At 46.4% G+C, this 23,392-nt stretch overlaps 1 protein-coding gene across 9 annotated transcripts in view; it reads right to left on the bottom strand.

The window, feature by feature from the left end:
- Window positions 1–22,319, bottom strand: part of caskb (calcium/calmodulin-dependent serine protein kinase b) — a 51,605-nt gene extending 29,286 nt beyond the window's left edge. For 7 of the 9 annotated variants that reach the window (XM_077015946.1, XM_077015948.1, XM_077015950.1 and 4 more), the window contains exons 1-5: window positions 21,375–22,319; window positions 6,260–6,372; window positions 2,424–2,529; window positions 2,110–2,187; window positions 614–686 (exon numbers count right to left, since the gene is read on the bottom strand). In XM_077015946.1, the coding sequence (XP_076872061.1) occupies window positions 614–686; window positions 2,110–2,187; window positions 2,424–2,529; window positions 6,260–6,372; window positions 21,375–21,433 (429 nt within the window). In that variant the 5' untranslated portion in view covers window positions 21,434–22,319. The remainder of the gene's footprint in view (window positions 1–613; window positions 687–2,109; window positions 2,188–2,423; window positions 2,530–6,259; window positions 6,373–21,374) is intronic. The other 2 variants (XM_077015949.1, XM_077015953.1) reach the window with 1 other exon arrangement.
- Between the last annotated feature and the right edge of the window lie 1,073 nt (window positions 22,320–23,392).

The following is a 23,392-nucleotide window of genomic DNA, read 5'->3' as shown; positions in this document are numbered from 1 at the left end:
ACTACTCAAGGGGACTGTGTTTGTGTTTCTGAACACATGGTCTCTGCACATGGCACCCACACACCATAGAGTATATGCATGACAGGGACCTCCATTTGCATGCAAAGTTCACAGAGATAGCAGACTTAACGTACACATACATACGTCCTGTGCAACACGTAATAATTTGTGCATTTGCACACACGAACGTGCGGTCTGAAAATCTAAAAGGATGTGGGTTGTGCAATCACCTTTGAACAAAAAACTAAACGGCGGTAATGGTCACGTTTGCAGAAGGAACCGTGCAGTCAGCCGCTCCACAAACCAAGAACCACCAAGAATATGTGCAAGTCAGGAATCTGGCTGTGCAAATTAACACCAAAACTAATAGTCACATATAAACGGTCAAACCCATTAAGGGCCATTTAAACACCAGAGGTTTCTCCAGAGGTTCCTGATCTGTCCTTGAGTGTTCTGTGTCTCGAAGCTACTCAGATCAGTTAGTCAAACGCGCAGCTTTAGCTGAACCTGAATATCCTGAAACCCAAACGGCACTTTTAAAGCCCAAATGAGGATCTCGGGGCACTGGGGTGATTCACTCTTACGCAACACAGATTCACACACAAGTTCTTACCTTGACATCCCGGTGAATGACGTTGTTGTCATGACAATAACGCAGCGCCTCCAATATCTGCCTCATGTAGTGGCTGGCAAAGAGACGGAAAGACAAAACGACAATTCGTCACTCCAAAGGACAAACGCACGCTGCACAGAAACCATTACATCCCAAACCATCGTTTAACAAACGGCTCCCCCTGCATCACAGATATCACACACATACCTCCATTTGTTGCTTTATCGTTTTTTTCCTACTTAAAAACACCCGGTCTCTGCATACGCATGGTTAGCTAAAACGCTAGCTAGCTTCCTGTCAGGTGACCAGCTGGGCTGGGCTAGCTACCCTACTGTGAGTTACTGTTAAAGGCCTTTACTGTTCTATACCTGAGCCCAGACTGGTTTAGAGGAACCTTCATACGAACCTCGCCTCATACAAACCTGCAGACTTGCACACCGCAGCAGAGAACACCTGACAAATGGCCTATATACACACACACCATGCAGTGTTTTCAATGCTATATGGTTTATATACACACACCATGCAGTGTTTTCAATGCTATATGGTTTATATACACACCATGTAGTGTATTTAATACTGTATGGTTTATATACACACCATGCAGTGTTTTCAATGCTATATGGTTTATATTCACACCATGTAGTGTATTCAATACTGTATGGTTTATATACACACCATGTAGTGTATTTAATACTGTATGGTTTATATACGCTGTATTGGGCTTTAACCAACTATATAAACTCAGATGTTAGCTTGCAGAGATGTGGACTTTGATTAATAAATAAAGAATGTCGAGTTTGTTTTAATCTGTTTTTTGTGGGACAGCGCAGTGAGACAGAAATGTCCTTATCTCACTGGCTGACTGGGCGAGTCTCGCTGAACCGCTGTAGGTGATCAGAAATGAAAGAGAAAGATAAACCCCAGCCGAGTGTCTGCTGTTTTCACACGAGTCCCTCATACGAGTTCACACCCAGAACCGGGTCTGGACATGTGGGGGGACTGGCCCACTATCACTGGTTTGCTTTCCCAAAAGAGAGTGCCATCCGAACTGCGTCAAAGTTTGCAAAATATAAGCCACTATATTCATCTGTTTGCTGCTTTTAAATAGTTTTTCTTACATGCAAATACTGAACACATAGCATTTCTATAAGCATTTTTGTCACATGACAAAATGAAATGACTATGAATGTTCAGAAGCAGGAGCGCGGATCTGTTCTCTAGAGCTCAAGAACCACATTCACTTTAACCAGAACTCCCGGGTCCTGGGACTGAAAGCCTGCAGTGTGAAACCACTCCAAGACTGAGAATGAGACGTGAGCAGATACCCGTTCATCCACAGCTGCACCCTGGAGCATCCGAGCAGCGTGGTGAAATAGTTTGTGTGGTGGCAACAGATCTGATTTAGTGTGAGCGTGAACTTCGCGAAGCCCCCTGCAGTGTGTCTGGCCTCGGTGAGGTGTGGTAGGGTCAGGTGTGGCCACGGGATCCTTCACCTGGCCACAGCTTCGCTGTAGACGAACCCGGCGTCCGCACGCTTCACGATCTCGAAACAGAGGTCTGCTCCATCCATACTGCACACACGGGAGAGAGGGAGTCACTCACACACACACTCACACACTCTCTCACACTCTCACACACTCTCACACACTCACACACACTCACACACACTCACACACACTCACACACTCTCTCACACTCTCTCACACTCTCTCACACTCTCTCACACTCTCTCACACTCTCTCACACTCTCTCACACTCTCTCACACACACACACACTTCCCCTCCTCCCTCCCCCAACGACACTCACAACTCAAACACCATGTAGAGCATCCCATCTGAGCTGTAGGTCTCCAGGAGTTCCACGATGTGAGGGTGTTTCAGCATGTGACAGATACTGGCCTCTCGCTTCAGATCTACGGGGAGAAGGAGACAAAGGCGCCATTATCATCAGCGTCGAGCGTTTTTAATGATCAAGCTCATCACTTTGTGGCTTCCACACGCAGAGTTCTTCCATCGTCACGAGGGCCGCTGGGTTGTTTACGAGCTGCGGGGCACGCGCCGTCCCGTCGTGCGTGAGAGCAGGTTGTGCTGAGTGGGCTTCAGATTCGCACACCTACAGACGGCACATCCTTCATCACATTCATGCTGCTCCATTGTGTTCCAGCCAGACAGGCTGACGTCACTGTGTTATACCCCAAACGGCCACTAGAGGGAGCAGCAAAGCATTTCTCACCCATACGCACTCTGCTGCACTTCAGACTAGACAGCAGGAAAGGGGTGTAACCCCCACAGAAAGATCAGAGACATCATGCTACTGTAAAACGTTACACTGCCATCTTCAGAAACGGGTTTTTAAAAATATAACCAACATACAACACCACCAACGCAGGTTTTGTCAACTCTGAGGAGAGGTGGACACATTAAACCCAACAGAGTCCCTTCATCTTGCTGATTTGAGTCCACGCCCAGTCACTGCTCCTCTCTGGGGTCTGGAGACACGTCAGGCTGTCGCCACATTCTCACTCCCTGTCTGTGTCAGTCTAGGTCCCTCGGCCCCCCCTCCCCTCCTCCCCTCCTCCTCCTCTTCCTCCTCCCCCTCTCCTCCTCCTCCCCCTCCCCTCCTCCTCTTCCTCCTCCCCTCCTCCTCTTCCCCCTCTCCTCCTCCCCTCCTCCTCTTCCCCCTCTCCTCCTCCCCTCCTCCTCTTCCCCCTCTCCTCCTCCTCTTCCCCTCCTCCTCTTCCTCTTCCCCCTCTCCTCCTCCTCCTCCCCTCCTCCTCTTCCACCTCCCCTCCTCCTCTTCCACCTCTCCTTCTCCTCTTCCCCCTCTCCTCCTCCTCTTCCCCCTCCCCTCCTCCTCTTCCCCCTCCCCTCCTCCTCTTCCCCCTCCCCTCCTCCTCCTCACCTCCTCCTCTTCCCCCTCTCCTCCTCCTCTTCCCCCTCTCCTCCTCCTCTTCCCCCTCTCCTCTTCCCCCTCTCCTCTTCCCCCTCTCCTCTTCCCCCTCTCCTCTTCCCCCTCTCCTCTTCCCCCTCTCCTTCTCCTCTTCCACCTCTCCTCCTCTCCTCCCCTTCTTCCCCTGGAGGGTGGTGTAGGGAGGTGTAGGGCACTGCTGGAGGGTGGTGTAGGGAGGTGTAGGGCACTGCTGGAGGGTGGTGTAGGGAGGTGTAGGGCACTGCTGGAGGGTGGTGTAGAGGGGTGTAAGTCACTGCTGGAGGGTGGTGTAGGGAGGTGTAGGGCACTGCTGGAGGGTGGTGTAGGGAGGTGTAGGGCACTGCTGGAGGGTGGTGTAGGGAGGTGTAGGGCACTGCTGGAGGGTGGTGTAGGGAGGTGTAGGGCACTGCTGGAGGGTGGTGTAGGGAGGTGTAGGGCACTGCTGGAGGGTGGTGTAGGGCACTGCTGGAGGGTGGTGTAGGGAGGTGTAGGGCACTGCTGGAGGGTGGTGTAGGGAGGTGTAGGGCACTGCTGGAGGGTGGTGTAGAGGGGTGTAAGTCACTGCTGGAGGGTGGTGTAGGGAGGTGTAGGGCACTGCTGGAGGGTGGTGTAGGGAGGTGTAGGGAGGTGTGGACATTCCTGTGAATTGGTAATGGGATCTTTGTCTGAACAAGTGTGCCACAACCACCCACACACACACAATTATAGTGTACATTAACACACACACATACACTTATAGTGTACATTAACATGCAAACACACACACACACACTTATAGTGTACATTAACACACACACACACACACACACACTTATAGTGTACATTAACACACACACACACACACTTATAGTGTACATTAACATGCAAACACACACACACACTTATAGTGTACATTAACATGCAAACACACCGATGAACACACAGCAAGCTGGCACTCACACCTATAAATATACATACACGCACACACAATTGCAGGTTATATTGATAAATACACAGCAGGGTGGTATATATACAGACACCTACACACACACACACACACACACACACACACACACACACACACACACACACACACACACCACAGTGAGATCATCGTGAGACTGCCACAAGCTCCCTGCCATGTGCTGTGGTGAGGACAAACCTCTGCCCAGCATCTGCTCAGCCAGGGAGACCTCGGCTCTCCTAAACACTCTGAGCAACCTGAAGTTCACCTAGCTTGAGAGGGAGCACGCTCACATGCACGCGCACGCGCACACACACACACACACACACACACCAGAGCTACACACCCCTAAACACAGGCATAGAACAGCTGGTCTTGTGGCAGGTAAATTCTCACCCACAAAAAAAATTAAAATCACAACCACACCTTCTTACACCCCCACAGGTTCATAAACAGACACAAAGACCCACCTACAGACCTGCAGAGACAGAGAGAAAGACCCGCTCTAAGACACACGCACACACACACACTGCAGGTATGGGCTCAGAATCAGACCCTTTGCAGTAAAGTACAGTACTGGTCACCAGGCTATTTGTTCTGTGAGAATACACAGTGCTGAAGTGTGTTGAACTGTGGCCTGAGCGTGGCTGTTAAACACCGTGATCGTGGGCCATGGGCCTGTCCACACGGCCCCGCCTCCGCCTGTCCACACGGCCCCGCCTCCGCCTGTCCCACAGAGACTGTGGCCATGCAGGCTGGACACACACTCACAGATGGCAGCGGGCTGCAGCCAGAGATCACAACAGTGCCAAACCAGCAGGACAATGCCCAGGATACCATGGCGCACACGCACACACACAGGCTCACGCGCACAAACACAGGCTCATGCGCACAAACACAGGCTCACACACACACGCACACAGGCTCACACACACACGCACACAGGCTCACACACACACACATGCACACACGCGCAGACACACACGCGCAGACACACATGCGCAGACACACATGCACACACGCGCAGACACACATGCACACATGCGCAGACACACATCCATATATAGACACATACACTATCACCCTCATCATGACCTGGCGTGAGGTGCTGTGAAGTCTGTATGGTGAGGTCTGTATGGTGAGGTCTGTAAGGTGAGGTTCAGTGAGGTCTGTGAAGCATGGCGTGAGGTACAGTGAAGTCTGTATGGTGAGGTCTGTAAGGTGAGGTTCAGTGAGGTCTGTGAAGCATGGCGTGAGGTACAGTGAGGTCTGTATGGTGAGGTCTGTAAGGTGAGGTACAGTGAGGTCTGTGAAGCATGGCGTGAGGTACAGTGAAGTCTGTATGGTGAGGTCTGTAAGGTGAGGTTCAGTGAGGTCTGTGAAGCATGGCGTGAGGTACTGTGAGGTGATGTGAGGTCTGTGTGGTGAGGTCTGTAAGGTGAGGTACAGTGAGGTCTGTGAAGCATGGCGTGAGGTGCTGTGAGGTCTGTGTATTCCGTGAGGTACTGTGAAGTCTGTATGGTGAGGTCTGTAAGGTGAGGTTCAGTGAGGTCTGTGAAGCATGGCGTGAGGTGATGTGAGGTCTGTGTATTCCGTGAGGTACTGTGAAGTCTGTATGGTGAGGTCTGTAAGGTGAGGTTCAGTGAGGTCTGTGAAGCATGGCGTGAGGTGATGTGAGGTGATGTGAGGTCTGTGTGGTGAGGTCTGTAAAGTGAGGTACAGTGAGGTCTGTGAAGCATGGCGTGAGGTGCTGTGAGGTCCGTTTCATCACCTTCTGTGCTGAGTCCAGGGCTGGAGGTGAAACTGGCCACATCCACGATCTTCACAGCAAACTGCTGTCCAGTGTCCCTGTTGATGCATCTTCGCACCACACTGAACGGCCCCCTGGGAAACAGAGAGAGAGAGAATTAAGGCCTGGGAGACTCTGTTACTAACAGCAGTGCTCTGTGCACCAGCATCTCAAACACCTGCAGAAGTCGCTAACACAGGTGAAACTCAGTGAAACTGAACAGCAGTCGAGAGAAAACCAGCAGCAAACCATCAGTGACCGTCTCTTGAAACACCTCTCAAAGCATTTGATGGATGTGTGTGTGTGTGTGTGAGAGTGAGTGAGTGAGTGAGTGAGTGAGTGAGTGAGTGAGTGAGTGAGAGAGAGAGAGAGAGAGAGAGACTGTGTTCACATAGCCATTGAAAACTCAATGGCAAGCTCAAGTCTTACAAAGCAAATTTGAGAGCACTTACACACCACAGCTGTGTATTTCATCTTAACCCTTCACAGCCAGATCAGTTCAGATCAGTCCAGTTCAGTTCGGTTCAGACTCACTGGAACCGTGTGTGGCATTACTGCACAAGCATCGTTTACAGCCGACTCGAGCTGTTACTAAGCAATCAGAGCGACGGCGTGCACCCTTGGGGGCGGGGCCTCCGGCATGCAGCCTATGAGACGCCTCCGGCCCGACCACACGCAACGCACATTACCGACACCACGCTCAGCCCACAGGGTTATTCTGGGTTGGCAAGAACACAGCGGCACAGCTGCGAAATTAGAGAACAGAGATGGAGGGCCGTCAAAAACACGAATAAAACCAAACCAGAGAGCCTACAGAAGGACTTCTCCAGCACAAACCCACAGCCGGCCGAACCTGCCGCGCACAAACACACCCTCACATCACAGTCTCTGGAAATAAAAATGTTATTTTTATATATATTTAATCTGGAAATAAAATGTGGGAGGTGAGAAGAGACAGACGGGGAGAGAGAAAAGATGGAGAGAGACAAGAGAAGAAGAAAGAATAAAAGAGCAAAAGAGGAGCAGGTCTTTAGCATAGCCAGCAGCATCTCCACACAGCCCATGTAGGTCTGGGAGAGACACAGAGGAAGAGGAGCAAACCGGTCTATCTTCATCTCATCCCAGCAGTTCTCCACTGGGTCACACGCCCACAGGAACTGAGAGGAGAAGATACCCGCCTCCATGGAGCTCAGAGATGATCTCAGCTCCTTCCACCCGCCCAGAGCTACAAGAGCTCCATCACAGTCCACATGTGACGATGATGAACGATGAAGAGTCAACTGAAACAGGGAGGTCATTCACATCTCTCCCATAACAAAACCTCAAGTACAGGGCGGCTCTTCACAGCAAAAATGACGATACATTCATGACCTAAAATGAGCTTCTCCATGAGACAAAACCTGAATGCATGCTTGCGGAAGTCAATTTTATGTTCATTAATTATTTATAAGTCTCTGAGTGGTTTGTACAAATCACATGGATTTACATCTGCCATACACCAGAAGCACTCTAGACTAATGCAGTGTGGAAAATTAGACCCATCACTGCATCTCACCAGCCAATGCTAGTGACTGACCCCAAACTACCACCAGCCCAAACTACCAATGCTAGCGACTAGGGGTGTCACGATTTCGATATTTAATCGAAATCGATCGAAATTGTGTCACGATCTTGAGCCTCGAAGTCAAAAAGAGGATCGACGATCCCTCCCTCTAAGCTACGCAAGCACCCACACTACGCAAAGTAAAGCCTGGTTTAAACTAGACACGTCGCGAGGGTCCGCGCACCGAAAATGACGTAATCGCGCTGGCGATTCGCAAGGTCATGCACCTCTTGAATTTTGTAACTTCGCGCGTGCCGCGCTTCAGCACAATGAACCAAGTCATGTTTTCTGGGCTCATAAACCTTTATAAGGTGGAATTAAAGCACCTAATTAAGTTAAATATTTATACATATACTTGTAATGATTCTAAATAATTCACTTTTTCATCACATTATTTAATGGTTGTTTATTTTCAAAACGCCCAATCTTAACGTCTTCACGTTCTCTCATGTTTCGTCCTGGAATTACAAGAGGCTCGTATTTGTTAACGTAATACAAGAGAACTGTTCAGTCAGACAGATATTTGTTAACATAATACAAACTGTTCAGTCAGATTGATATTTGTTGTGAAACCAAGTCGTTACAATTTCAAGCATTTTCAAGTACTTTAGCCTAAATCTCAGCACTTTTCCACACAATGCAACATTAATTTTTGTCAGGTAAATGTTCCTTCCCCTGTTTTTGAGGGGTGTTTCTTTATACTACCACATATCGTTACGGACAACACTGCAACTAGTGACGGACCCCAAACCACCACAAACTAATGCTAGTGACGGACCTTAAACCACCACAAGCCAATGCTAGTGAGACCAAAATCCATGACACAGCAATGCAGGAACTCAGTTTCTTAGATCGGTCCTACAGATTAAAGTACTGCATCTCAAACTGTGGCTACAACAATGTGCTTCTACCCACACGCCATCTCTGGAGTAGTGCTAGATGATCAAACCATCTGAAAAAGGAATCATGATCAAATTTATGACGACATGTGTCTTCCACTTATGAACGCGACAAAGATCCAATTAGAATGCAGTTGTGGGGTTGTGTGTCAAACTACATGCTTATTGCCTACCGCAAGGCACAGAGCAGAAGAAAGCTCCAACATGGAGGGAAAAAATTGGAACCAGTGAACTCAAGATCTTCCAAAGCTGAGGAACCCACAGACATCAAACTTACATCATCAGTTATATGGAAGAAGTTTGCATATCTGAAACTAACCAAAGAACGGATGAAGGTCTGGATCAAACCACCTGCAAACGCAGAAACATCATGGCAATGTGCTCAGGATCGTCCACAGTGCTCAATATTTTCACTTCTTATCCCACCATCCATGGTGACTGGGAAGGCTGCACCCTTTAAACGCGACACGTGTGCAGCAGAGTGTATCCAGTATGCTCATTCAAACGTGATGTGGAGTCAACATTCAGAAGTGATCTAAATGCTCGTAGGGCACCTAACTGTGGACTAAAACTAGAAATTCTGGGAAACTACAAGATCTGTAGTTTGGATGCCTGGTTCTGGACCAAATCAGAAAGTAATACATTTATAGTCCTGGTTCAGCTGGCGTTCACAATGACACACTTGCCATTGGAGCCAAAACGCATTTAAAAAAAAGTCACAGGGATACATCACATCCTGTCTAGACTGGGACAATACGATAATGCCAACCGAACTAGAACAATGCTCTACGTCGGGCTCAGAACACCTGTGGAGTTTGTGCATGTGGGGTGGTACGTTACCTGCTGAAAACGTAATGCAGCAAGATGCATTAAGGCAAACAGCATTCGAAATTCCCTCATGCGGACATTTTTACAATATAGTACAGATATATAATACAGTACAGACAGGTGTGTTGAAGCAGGTGATACTGAGGCAGGTCACCTCCCACCAATCAGGTTCTCTCATGCGGTGTTGAGGGTCACACCAGACCTTTGCTCTAACTAACCATACTGTCAGGGCAACGGCACCACGGTATGTTCTGATCAAACACAAGTGGAAACGTCCTCTAAAGCCCACAGTTTCTACTTCAAATGCTTTATCTGCAATTATAGAACCGCAAATCAGCCATTTAAAATCACCAAATCAGAGAAAGTTGTCAAGACGCCGCCTTGCTACACACCTCAAAGGGCAGCGTGGTGCGGCACAGCACTGCACACAGCACTGCACACAGCACTGCTTGGACTACTTGTTCAGCTCCATTAAAAATAAGGCTGCAGAGAGAATGGCCTTAGTGCATGGGAATCACGCAGATGTATTCCTCTGCCAAAATGAGATCTGGGAGTAATCCACCAAGTCAAACACACATGGCGAAACTGCACAAAAACAAATTAAGCGTTTGATGTTAGTCACTACGCTCCCTCCAAAGACTATACCACTGTTCTTTGTCCAACTGTAGGAACGTGTACAGTACAGCAGGCACAACTCCAGGTTTCAGACGGCTCACCCCGCAGTCCACTGGCCTGAAGAGGTCCCCGCTGACCCTCAATGATTGCTTTTTGTTATTAGCTCAATACTGTTAGCATCACTGTATTTATAGTGCTGTTGCAATTGTGGCCATGATGTGAGCAGGGCTGTTTGGTAAGGGGAACGTGTGGAAATTAACACTGCTTCGTGCTCTCAGTGGAGCGTGTCCAAGCCCAACAACACATCTCGTGTTGCTGGTACCGAGAGACACCAAATCAACGTTGGCTTCCAGAGCACTCTGGTGATGGTGTTTCATTTTTGAAAACCAATCAAACACTGGGGTTATAAATCCTGCCTCTAGCACCACCAAAACCATGAACCACAAAATCGTGAACAGACTGAATCACAGCAGGAATTAATTGACCAGCAAATAGAAGTGGGACTTGGTATATTTTTTTCTTTAAAAATGAACGTTTTGACAGAACTGATGTCAACTCCTTCATTAGCACACTAAACATTGGAAATGCATCGGACATGCATAACAATGCTGTTGTACACCGTTATAAAGTAAATACATCTAACCATCTGTTATAATCTGCAATACAATCATTTGGAGAAGAAGACAGAAGTGCTGAGACTGACTGGGATCAGGTTCTCACACACACACACACACACACACACACAGGCTTGTCTCTCATATGCCCAGTTACAATGACATCAGTGCTAAGTAGTGTTGCCACAAACGATTATTTTTATAGTCGACTAATCACTAATTAATTTTTATGATTAGTCGACTAATCGGACTGTACGTTAAATCAATATAAAACATACAGTTTATCACACTAGAATGCAACTGTTATTATATAACCATTATTAGATTTCAGCTATAACTAAAAATAAAAACAATTATGATCATAGTTCATTAAACCTTTAATGAAATATGCAGCTTTTTGCAACAAACAATTATTAAAATAAGTATAAGGCACTGGCTTAAACAACGCAAAAATAAATACATAAATAAAGAAATAATTTTTTTTAGGTTTTTCTTCCTTTCATTTGTCTCTGGCATCAAACTTAGCTACATTTAAATTGAATGTAAATTGTTGGAGGGGTGGGGGGTGTAAAATGGACATAAATTAAGTATTATATCGCGATCAATTGCCAGTGGTTGGCGAACTAGTAACTCGTTGAATCATAGATGTGGATCAGAGGTAAATAAACTAGATTTTTTTTCAGCGTGAGAAATCGGATGTGTGGCGTGAGAGCGTGTGAAGACAGTCAAATGCGTGTGTTAGCAACCCTGAGGTAGGGACCTGAAACAGGAATTATTCACAAAAATAAAGTTTTGGTCTCACTGACGTTACAGAAAACACACGAGTGCGTGCTAAGGCTAATGAAACAAATCGCCATCACTAATGTTAACTTTTACAGCTACCACGATAAGTAAGTATTAAGTTAACGCTCTGTTTACGGTAACTTTAGCAGCTAACTAGGGATTTAGATTACAGAGATGACGGTCCCTCTTCATCATTGTCACAATCAGCCACAACATGCTTCAGGTGCTCGTACATCGTGGTTGTGCTGCCGTGGAAGGAAAGTTCTGCCTTGCAGATATTGCACGCGTTTCGGAACCCGGCTACGGAACTCCAGTGTGGGATCATTTTCCGTAGCCGGGTTCCGAAACGCGTGCAAACAGGTAGCCATTATGCCAGTCTGTATAACGTCCTGGGATGTCGTCAACTGTCTACCCCCGTTTCCACTATTGCGCATGTGCGTCAAGGACAGAAAGGCAGACGCAGCAGTGGATACCGTCGCAGCAGTTTGGAGAGGAAAAAAAAAACGACGCATCGACTATTAAATTAGTCGTTGACTATTTTAATAGTCGACATAATCGTGACTAGTCGACTAATCATGGCAGCCCTAGTGCTAAGCACCTAGCTAGAAGGTTGCAGTGTAGAGTGGTCTACTGACTTAAACCAAACATGTTGAAAGTAGAAGAAAAACGAATAAGGTACATGGCCATGCAAACAAATGAGCTAAAGCAACTCTTCCATCACCACATGCCAAAAAAAAAAAACCTTTCATTTACCTTGAACAAGACAGCACACAGGCTGGCCAACACTAGGACAAATCCTACGACCCCTTTACGGACTCCCTAAACCCATCACCACATCCAAGGGGAATACAAAACCTACCAGGCCACCTGACAGGAAGATCACTCCATCTCAGATGCACCTGTGGTTCTAGGATTTCACAGTTTTGGCTTTAAGAAGTAAATGGGCCTGGGCCTGTAGCCCATTTATGTCCTTTCTACTCTACCATTTTTCTTTCACTTCCTCTCTTCTGGAAATAGGTTAGACCAACCTTACTTTACTGAGATAATCCTTGAGTCCCTTACTTGACAAAAAGCTGGACAACCACAAGGCCTGAGCCAGCAGTCTCCCCTGTCCCATTTCCCCTGGAAGGTCCAGCATCTGTAGTCTCAGCTCACGCTCAGGAGACAGTTGAGCCAAGGAAATAAGATCAGAAGAGATGGGTTTCTTCTATATATCTTCTAGAAATTGGAAGAGGAAGAGACTCGGAGATCCGTCAACCTAAGCGAAAATTCCTGCGTCAACACTGCAAGGTCAAGGTTCCTCTCAGCTGCCCCATGACATGGTTTTCACGTCCGTTTCTCGCCACTCCTTGACGCATCAAACACAGACCGTAGCCTGACGGTTCATTCTTCACCAACAGCAGTGATCAACTGGGTTCTGTAAGGGGAAGCTACTGGAAGCTCAAGAATCATCCCAATATCTAGCAAAACAGAAAGCAGATCTGGGCTCAGAACATCTAGTTCATCTGTTACTATGCCACCACTTGGGAGCACAGAGACCCCTGGACTTACAACAGCATTTCTTGTCCCAGAGTGCGATAGTCCATCAGTGCCTCCTGAAGCCCCTCCCACACCTGTCTGTAAACCCAGGGTCTAGGACAGGACTATCTCACACCTGTCTGTAAACCCAGGGTCTAGGACAGGACTATCCCACAGCTGTCTGTAAACCCAGGGTCCAGGAGAGGACTCATCTAATTAAAAATGACTCAGAGGGAGTCACTATTGCAATGTTACTGCCACTCACAACTATGACATGAAAGAGAAGAGGGCACCTTGGGTATTTTTAACCTTAATTCTGTCTCCATGCAGGTTTGTTAGTGGACTGACCAAATTTGCTTAGTAATTCAGTCTGAACAAAAGAGACTCATATTTACATTTACCTGTGAAGACCAAGTTGAGAATATTAACCCATTAATATTCAAACAACCTAAGAGGATCTCACACACTCAGCCTCACTTCTCTCATTACTCCAACACTCTCGGTTCGTCCTGGCACATTCAGAGAGTCAACGGGAGACAGAGACAACAAAGGGATCGTGCTCCACTTATTACTGTGAGCTTGATGTCGTGTTTAAAGGTGCACTCCTAAAATAACAAATGAGGGAGATGTTGGTACTGGAGTCACTGCTGCAGCACCCGAGATACAGGCTTCAAAGTTCATGTGATAAAGTGTACAGCTCGTGATAAACGAGGAAACAAGCACACAATCAAACAAAAGGAAATCCCTTTCCACAAAGACATTCACTGACATTCAGATTTCTCTGGCTTGGAATTTTTCCAGTAAACTAAACATTAATAGGAATAAGAAACCTTTAAAATGCAAACAACTAAACACTGGGGAAATTACTGAAACATTAGATCAATTATATGGTTGTTATGGCTTGTCTGGCTTACTGCTGCACAAGTGAGATTTAAACTTTAATAGGCTTTGTTTCCATTTTTGGTTTCAATACTCTTTATATACTGTAAATCAAGACTTTATCAAGACTCTAAATCTATATTTTAGCTTGACCCAGCCACACACATTCAAGGCATGAGAATAAATAAATAAATAGTATGGGATGAGAGTTTTACTCCACATGTAAGAACACCAACATCTAGGTAACCTCCACCATACCTCCTCCCATAAACATGGAATCTCATATGCTACTACCAGTGACAATTCGCCTGCATTGTTCGATGAGAAGGTCTTGAGTCCGGCTTCACTGAGACAGAATACCCATCATTCCTTCTTGCTGTACCTCATTTGCACTTAGTGGATATACTTCCATTTACATAACTGTATGTGGATAATGAAACCATATAGGGTTTCCAAATGTGGTCAAGACCTGTCCTGACCACCTCTGAATGTGGTCGGAGAGATCAGATCCCAATTCAACTCCAGTGTATCCATAATATTTTTACATCTGGATTTTCACATGGCCAAATTAATCATGAACGAACACTGAGCACTAAAAACATGTTAATGCAACAGCAAGGCTTACGCAGGTTTTAGCCTAAACTCTGGAATAGTCTTCCACATTCCATTAGACACACCAAATCTGTGACTGTTTTTAAATCAAAACTAAAAACATTTTTACAAGCTAGCTTTCTGCAGTTGTTAGATTGTTTTAACTGCATATAGAGGGACGTTTATTCTGTTTTATGTAAGTTATATGTTTTATGTAGTGAGCATTGGGTATGGTGTTTCTTTGACATTGTAAAGCACTTTGGTTTTAAAATGTGCTCTATAAATAAAATTGACTTACTTACTAGCCCTTTCAAACAATACTTATCACACTGTATGGTTCAAAGAGAATGACCTTTGACCTCAAGTGTTAAAGAAAATCTGCTCAAAACGTGACTGTGGCAGAGGGAGGTGGCGATCCGTGTCACTCCCCGTTACAGAGGCGGAGACTGGCCCCAGAGGCGGAGACTGGCCCCAGAGGCGGAGACTGGCCCCAGAGGCGGAGACTGGCCCCAGAGGCAGAGACTGGCCCCAGAGGCAGAGACTGGCCCCAGAGGCAGAGACTGGCCCCAGACAGGCTGCACTTAGTCATGTGGTTCACCACGACTCATCTCAAGAGCTTTTCCTGAAGCGTCTCTGGCTCCCTCCTGATTTACTTCCCACTGAATAAAACAACAAACTACCACATCTCTATTCAACTAACTACAGAGCTGCTACTCTTTTCCACTAACTCAGTGGTTCCCAAAGTGGGGGGAGCGCCCCCTAGGTGGGGCGCGGAGCTATTGTAGGGGGAGCGCGGAGCTTGGAAGTAAAATGTGGGGGGGGGCGCAAAAATATACTCATCATTCTCATCTACTAAAGGGGGAACGGCAGAAAAAGTTTGGGAACCACTGAACTAACTGATGACAATTTTCCCCAAATGTTCCCTAACAAAAGCACAGCCTCTCTCACAACACCAGAACCTGCGAACATCGTAAACCACAGAGTACTTGGGAGCGTAGAGAGGAGGTTTTTGTGAAGAGCTGGTTAAAACAAAGAATTATGGTATTCATTACTTTAAGATCTGGTCTATATAAGTTTCGTATGGAATACAGGGACTTCTCAGTCTCTGGTGGACATGTTTGCACTATTCTAGCTATGCTAGATTTCCAGACAAACTTATTATATAAGTCAGAAAAATAATAGTTACACTATCCCTTAAATATCAGTGCACTGCTCAGCTCTCACCACTCTTAACTGACATTTTATTAGCAATTCATGATGCACCATAAGATGTTTTTTCACTTTCAGGGATTTTTAATGCAAATTCTATTTTTAGAAACACATATGGAAAAGGTCTAACAAAATGGCAAAATACCCAAAGTCCAGCTCCAAATTACACTGCCCTGACAGACCACAGCTTCAATAATATGTTTTGATAGACTGGAGAAACATGTCAAAGGAAAACACTGGTACAATACAGGAAAGCTGCCCTGCAAGCACTGGAATGTGCCAGATCATTTTCACTGACTCCGGATCAGTTTGTCCAGAGGCATGTTTAGTGAGAGTTGCTTTTAATTCCTTAAGATATACCAGCGGTTCACTACTTCCAAAGGTACCATGAACCTTCTGCCTCATCTGATTAAACCGGACACTTATACACACCAAACAAAAGGACCAACGTACATGCCATACAGGGATGAAGGAGGAGAACATGCTAGCTCAGACTAGCTCCTCTCTTTAGCACATCTGAGGCGTAGACAGTGTGAGATATGAATGTGGGGGAGCCCCTGCTAAAAGCCTGAGTTTTGGCTTTCGTGTCAGCTTGCACATCTTAAATCATTGATAAGCTGCGTCTGCACTGATTGCTTTGAGAGGCCCATTTGCAACCATTCACCAAGACAAGCTTAAACGGAGCTAATGTGTTCATCGCACGGCTCACCTCACCAACTCTGCAGCACGCCTGAGGACCAGGGCAAATATTAACCCACTCAACACACACTTCACCACAGCATATAGTCAAGAAGAAAGCATCATGTAATGCAATCATACACACACGCAGGGGCGGGCAGGCACGCACACACACACACGCACAGGCACACGCACACACACAGGGGCAGGCAGGCACACACACACAGGGGCAGGCAGGCACACACACACAGGGGCAGGCAGGCAGGCAGGCAGGCACACACACACACACACACACACACACGGGCACTTTCTGCAGTGTACTAGAGCTCCCATCCATTGAATGTCCAGTGTAAACACAGTAAGGAACAGAGGACCAGGGCAAAGCCGTCAGGAGCCTGGCCAGGATCTCTGAGCACTAATAAGAGGAGGAGGTCCACAATGGCACCACCCAATTCACACTGCACCTAAACCCCAACCCCACTCACCCACACCCTCTCACAAAAGCCCCTCCCACTCACTACACCACACCACCCCACCCTCTCTACTGCCCCCAGCCACTCACTACAACTCCCACACCCCAAACCTCTCACTACTGCCCCAACCCACTACACCCACCCCACTCACTACACCAACCCCACCCTCTCACTCCATGGAGTGAGAGCTGCACCACCACTGATCTGGGAGCTGCACCACCACTGATCTGGGAGCTGCACCACCACTGATCTGGGCGCTGCACCACCACTGATCTGGGAGCTGCACCACCACTGATCTGGGAGCTGCACCACCACTGATCTGGGAGCTGCACCACCACTGATCTGGGAGCTGCACCAGCACTGATCTGGGAGCTGTCGCACGCCGTGTGATTACTGAGCCACTCGGAGGCTGAGCTGGTGTTCTGCTACTCGCCCTGCAGGGTGCGTGTTAAACCGCCCTTCCTTCTCCTGCTCAGCTCTGGCGCATCCACAGACCCCGCCCCCACCAGACCCCGCCCCCACCAGACCCCGCCCCCACCACACCTGTTTCACCAAAGCCCCCCACACCACACACTGGCATTGCAAACAGGCATGGTTAACGAAGTTTAAACCAAAACTCTCCTTGGATTTTACCACTGGTTATGCATCTCAACACCCTGTTAGTAAATAGCAGCGACGTCCTCGTGCATATGTTACAGATCTTTGTGCTTTTGATTTGTCAGAATTTTAAGTTTTCTGTCTATTACCTAACCATAAAAACAAACTGCTATAGATACTATACTAGTACTATACTATGATTACTATAGCCTTAACCTGAACTCTAAATGTAAATTAACCCAGAATATATGCAAAATGTTTTGATATTTTAAAATATAAAAATATGATTGATTCAGTTAATTTCACAACATTGCACTTTTCAGTAACTCAGTAGAAATGTTTGACATACTGGGATAAGGCAGTGAAATATGCTGTAATTATGCTGGGCAAGATAGAAAAATATTAAATGACGTGATGGTATTAAAACATTCTGACTCACCTCAAAAATAAATCAACAAATAAACAGAAATCACACTCGGCCTTCTACATGCAAGACTCTTCTGGAATGTCATGAGGAAAATCCTGAGAAAAATGTAATACATCAGAGGCATTTCTCTCATTCTTTATTGTAGAATGTTTTAATTGTAAGACATTTGATTTGAAAATAGTTAGCATCACAACATAGGACGGTGTGGTCCCGGTGTTAACAGGAATACATCATTTCATGGACATGAACAATGCAAATGAACTACTCCTAAACCTCATTTCCTGTGCATATGAATAAGGACCACTGCTTTCAAGATAAGGCATCGGCTTCTTCCCACAGACACACACAGACACAGACACCTGGTTTAGTAAGAAACAAGCAAAAGAATCAATAAAGACTGTTCAGCATTTTGGCCTGGCATTGTGCATGTGATTGCATTCTCACACCAGTGTAATAAACGCTCACTTTATCGTGCACACACACATCTCACCCCTGCGACGCAATTCATTCATTCCTCTGCATAAGAGCGTAAAACAAAGGCCGGGTAAAGCATACAGGTGTTCCTAGAGGTCATCAAGGCAACCACTGAGCTAACTTTTAGGAACTGAAAGTTGAATGACAAGACTGGAAATGACTGGAAACACCAATACAGCTAACAAAACCAAGGGAAAAGGTTAATGCCAGCGTACGTTTGTAAAAGTGCTGGTTTTACAAAAAGTAAAACCTTCTCCCTGAAACAAACCTATCCTCTTAAGCTTTTACTGACGTTCACACGCACTTAAACACAAGTTCTACATATTTCACAGAATGAATGTGGTCTCTGGTTTTCCACAGTGTTCTTCAAAAGACATTTCTGCTATTATAGCCCCAGTCACTATATGCATTCGCTATTTCTGTAGGCCCACCGAGGGCCAAAATTGCAGGCTCTACCTCACTTGTCTGTCTGGAGTCTTCACTCCACCCGCACCCCCAAATTACACACCAAACCCCAATGAACACTTTCACACGTCACGTCACACACACAACATCCAACTGACTGAAAACAAGTCGTTTTTAATATACAGACTCCCACACAATATTAATGCACGTCTATCAGTAGCCTATACGTTGTTTGTGAGAACCACTGATGACCACCAGCTGAAGTGCCTCTTAAACGATGTTTCTCTTCATCAACTCCTGTGACTGTGATTCTCTCTTGTCTCTCACAATAGGAGACCAGCACATCAGCAGGCCACACCCCAGGAGCAAGGCCTCCCACCAAAGCCAATCACTACAGCTAGCACATGGTGCCAAGCACCTCTGACTGCACGCTGGCATGAACACACAACATACATACCTCTCCCAACATACCTCTCCCAGTTGGTATTTCTTGAGATAAAGAATCCTGCTTTTTTGATAGCTGACACACATCGGAATTGACCTGCTTTACAGTGTATGCCTTAAACAGAATCCTATACGGCGCACATACTCCAGTTAGACCCTAAACGTTGCAGAGACGACGGCAAATATATAGCATTTACAATTAAAACCACACCACCGTGCAGCATCTCTGCCGATCTGATCAGAGTGTCACTAAAACACCAGTGTAACCAGGTTTATGAGCTGGCCATCACATATATAACCAGTGGAGAAAGGGTAGCATAGGACAGTGCCTTCACGCATCAGCATGGAGTGTACTAGCAGAGACAATATCCCACCTTGTTCCTACGATAGCAGCTCCGTTTCAGTAGCTCATTAAGCTACACACAGTTCATCATTCTGACAGGGACAACGGCTTTATAGAGTTCCCAAATCATACCACTCAAGGCACCGAGGCTTTGGCCGAGTGCCACGTGCAGAAAACAACGGTGTACTAGTCTTGGATTTTAATTATGATCAATCTGACTCAAACTACACCGCACATCAGAGGCTGTGAGAATCGCTTTTGAACACAAGTGAGGAATAGCAGAGAGGCAGGGGCACTACGAATGTCCCTCTACGCTGGCTGTCCAACAAGACTGCCACAGAGACACAGACACGCCCCCTCTTACCAAAGCGATGCTAGAGAGAGAACAGCGCGTGTGGGTGTTTGTGGACACAAACATAAGAGACTCAAGAAGGGGGCTTTCCATACGGAAGACAAGGAGATCAATGTCTTACTCAGAGCGTTCACAACGGAGACAGGACAGTCCTCAGTAATCCCTTACGTCACCCTGTCAGTGTGACCTACAAACCAAATTTAGCATTTACACTTAGACCGATTTTGCATTAGGATACATGAATATCTTCACACTGTCTTTTTAAAAACTATTTTTTTAAAGTCAGAGTCCCTCAATGCCTTTCCTTCCGTCTGTCCACACCGGGCTTTTATCTTTTGACCAGATATGTACAAGTTAATTGACAATATTGAATCAAAGACTCAGTTAATTCAAGACTCAGTTCAACACTGTAGATGTTGACTCAACACTGAGGTAATTCACTACCTGCAGTAGTCAATGTTGTGGGTGTTAATTCAAGCAAGAGTTAAATCAAAACTATAACTTAAGTGTTTACTCAACACTGTGAAAGGTAATGGAACAACAAGTATTTATTCAACACTGATGATTTAGCTGGGGTAATGTGATCAATAAGGAATACGTAAAAGGTAAAAAATAGCAATAACGTTTATCAACATCATGCTGGTTAGCCGAATGTCGTCGGGCACCTGAAGCCTGGGTAATGCAGATCAGACTTTCATATCACATACAGACAATGCTAGCTAGGATCTGTGCCATTAAATCACAGGATCTGTGCCATTAAATCACAGGATCTGTGCCATTAAATCACAGGATCTGAGCCATTACTACGGGACTCTACTGCTCCTTAACCTCTGATGGTGATGACCACCATATTCTCATGGGCCTTTCCCTTTCTGGTTTATATAACAATTTTAATGGGGACAAAACTGTTCAGGCAAATAACCTGTTCGCAATGTAGTGATATTTTATATTAGGAGTACGTTTATCAGACACCAGACCTGCAAAAACTATCATCGTTTTGTAGCTGATGGACATAATGACACGTCTGTTCAGTTCTCCATGCCAATACTTGAATTTCTTTATTCACTGGTTCAAAAATCACCCAACACAGCCGTTAATATTCCAACAATTAGAAAATGCACAGGCCATTTGTGATCTTGTGTGTTATAAATGTAAATATTCTACTAAATGAGAGGAATTAATGCCGTATTTATCCAAGTGGTGCCCGCACGTCACGGTGGGCGAGCTGGGCGCAGCGGGCCAGTCTCTCGTCTTCTTAGGGACCAACTCACGAGTGAACCCCGTCAGTCGGCGGAGCCTGGCGCGGACACGCGGCCCCCGGTTAACTCCCGTCGAGCGGCCCCGTTCACTCGCCCTCATACTCACTTCCCGATCACCTCGCACAGCTCGTACACGTCCTCGAACAGCACGTCGTCGTCGGCCATGGTCCAGCGACAACCGGGCTCCTCTCTTCTAGAAAATCCGTCCAAAAAAAAAACTGATTTACGACCAAAAATATATAAAAAAAATTATAAAAATAAATAAATAAATGGCTGCAGCTCCGTTTCGCGCTGCCCTGTGATGAGAGATCAGGACGTGTATCCGAGGGGAATCCTGCCGTTAACTAAATAATCCCCACAAATACCACAGACAGATCGCGGCTAACAGATCACGGCTAACCCGTTAGCGAGCTAGCCAGCTCGCGCGTATGCGCTCGAGCCGCCCCACCTTTCCCGCTCGCGCGTATGCGCTCGAGCCGCCCCACCTTTCCCGCTCCTCGTCTAGGCTGCCAGCCGACCGGCTCCCTAAAAAATCCCCCCTCGGTTCGTGTCGTCGACGTCTTTTTTTTTAACCGTGTGGTAACGTTATCCGAGGACGACGACGCCGTTGGCGGTGTCAAAAAAAAAAGAAAAAAAATCAATCAACGCTCCGAGATTCGGCCGCCACATCCGTAGCGCCGCCGCCGCCGGAGCCCTAGCTAGCCGGCTGGCTAAAATGGTCGGCACCCTATGCTAAGCTAAGCTAGCGGAGCCGTATTTGCCCGTACGCGGCGCGTTGTTGCGCCAAGCACGCCCAGTGTGGCCGTCGTGATTATCCCGTTAGCTACACGAAACGAGGTTACAGCCACGATCCTCCTCAAAGACGCGCATGGTTGCCGTCTGAATATTGGAGCACACACGCCCTGGCTACATCTGATGCGGCTTACTCCACGGAGAAAAAAAATATATCCCGAGTCCTACACGGATAGCGGTTTTTCTCCCCCGTCTCCGTGTTGCCTAAGCGCCTCTATCCTGCTCCGGTGCTACTCCAGCACGGAACCGACAGGCCCCGCCCTCTGAAGGTTAAGAAACCGGGGGGGAGTGGAGCCAAAATGGTGCGCTCACATTCCCGGATGGACCATATATGTAACGTGGCCGTTTGAGCCAAGATGTCCAGAGACGGGCGCGCCCCCGCGCTAAATGCGAGACAGTTTCCTTATTCCTCCATCTGTAAATCCGTACTAGCAGGAGAGCCAATCCCTGCACGGTGCATGTAGTGCGCTCCGCATGCTGGTTGATCATCGCCTTACGTCAGCGCCTGCACAATTTTTCTATGCACCGGTAAATTTTTATCATAATAATAAACAACCTAAGCGATTATATGGCTAGAATTCCTGTTGATTTGGATTATGTGGTCCAGTAACTCCAGACAGTAGCGCGCCACTCGTCTTGCGATGGTCCTGATGTTGCTGGACTAGGTAGCTGGCCTAGACGTAGACTGCGAGTATGAAGCCTAATCCGCAATCATTAATAAATCAAGATCGCTGACAAACTCATCTAAACCCACTTTTTTGCGTAAATTGCACATTGATGAAAATTCACTGTTGTATTGCTGTTTATTATTGTTGATTCAGTTCTGTTCTCAGTATTAACTTTTTTTTTCTTCAGTAAATTTGGCAGTGCTGGTGAACCTGCAGGATTTAGTAGCAGCAAAATAAACTTTATATTTATAGTGTTATGCGTTTCTACACCTTAACCGAGGAAACAACCAGGCCATATTACAAAGTTTTAACAAAAAAAACCTCAGACTTAAAAAAATAAGCTGTCTATTTGTGTAGCCTATATATTTATTTCTATAAGGTTAACAAAATGCTTTACATAAAATATAGGCTAATTATAAGCTACTCATAACACATTGTTCTTCCCCTTATCTTAAAAATGAACAGTGTCAAAGGTTGTAAAGTTTACTAGAAAGAGATTTAGGGTCCGTAGTAATAAAAGATGGCATCACAAGCACACTTCTGATGGATGTTCTCAGAGCAATCTTGGAAAAGTACCTAATAATCGGTTCGCTAAAGGTACAGGGGGTGAGACCATGACGTCATATGAAGTTCATTAAAGGTGTTTTAAAATCGTTTCTAAAAG

Source organism: Brachyhypopomus gauderio, chromosome 8 (assembly GCF_052324685.1).
Source record: "Brachyhypopomus gauderio isolate BG-103 chromosome 8, BGAUD_0.2, whole genome shotgun sequence".
Classification (NCBI taxonomy): Eukaryota; Metazoa; Chordata; class Actinopteri; order Gymnotiformes; family Hypopomidae; genus Brachyhypopomus; species Brachyhypopomus gauderio.
The sequence above is the reverse complement of the archived record's forward strand: the minus strand, read 5'-3'. Positions and strand labels throughout refer to the sequence as shown.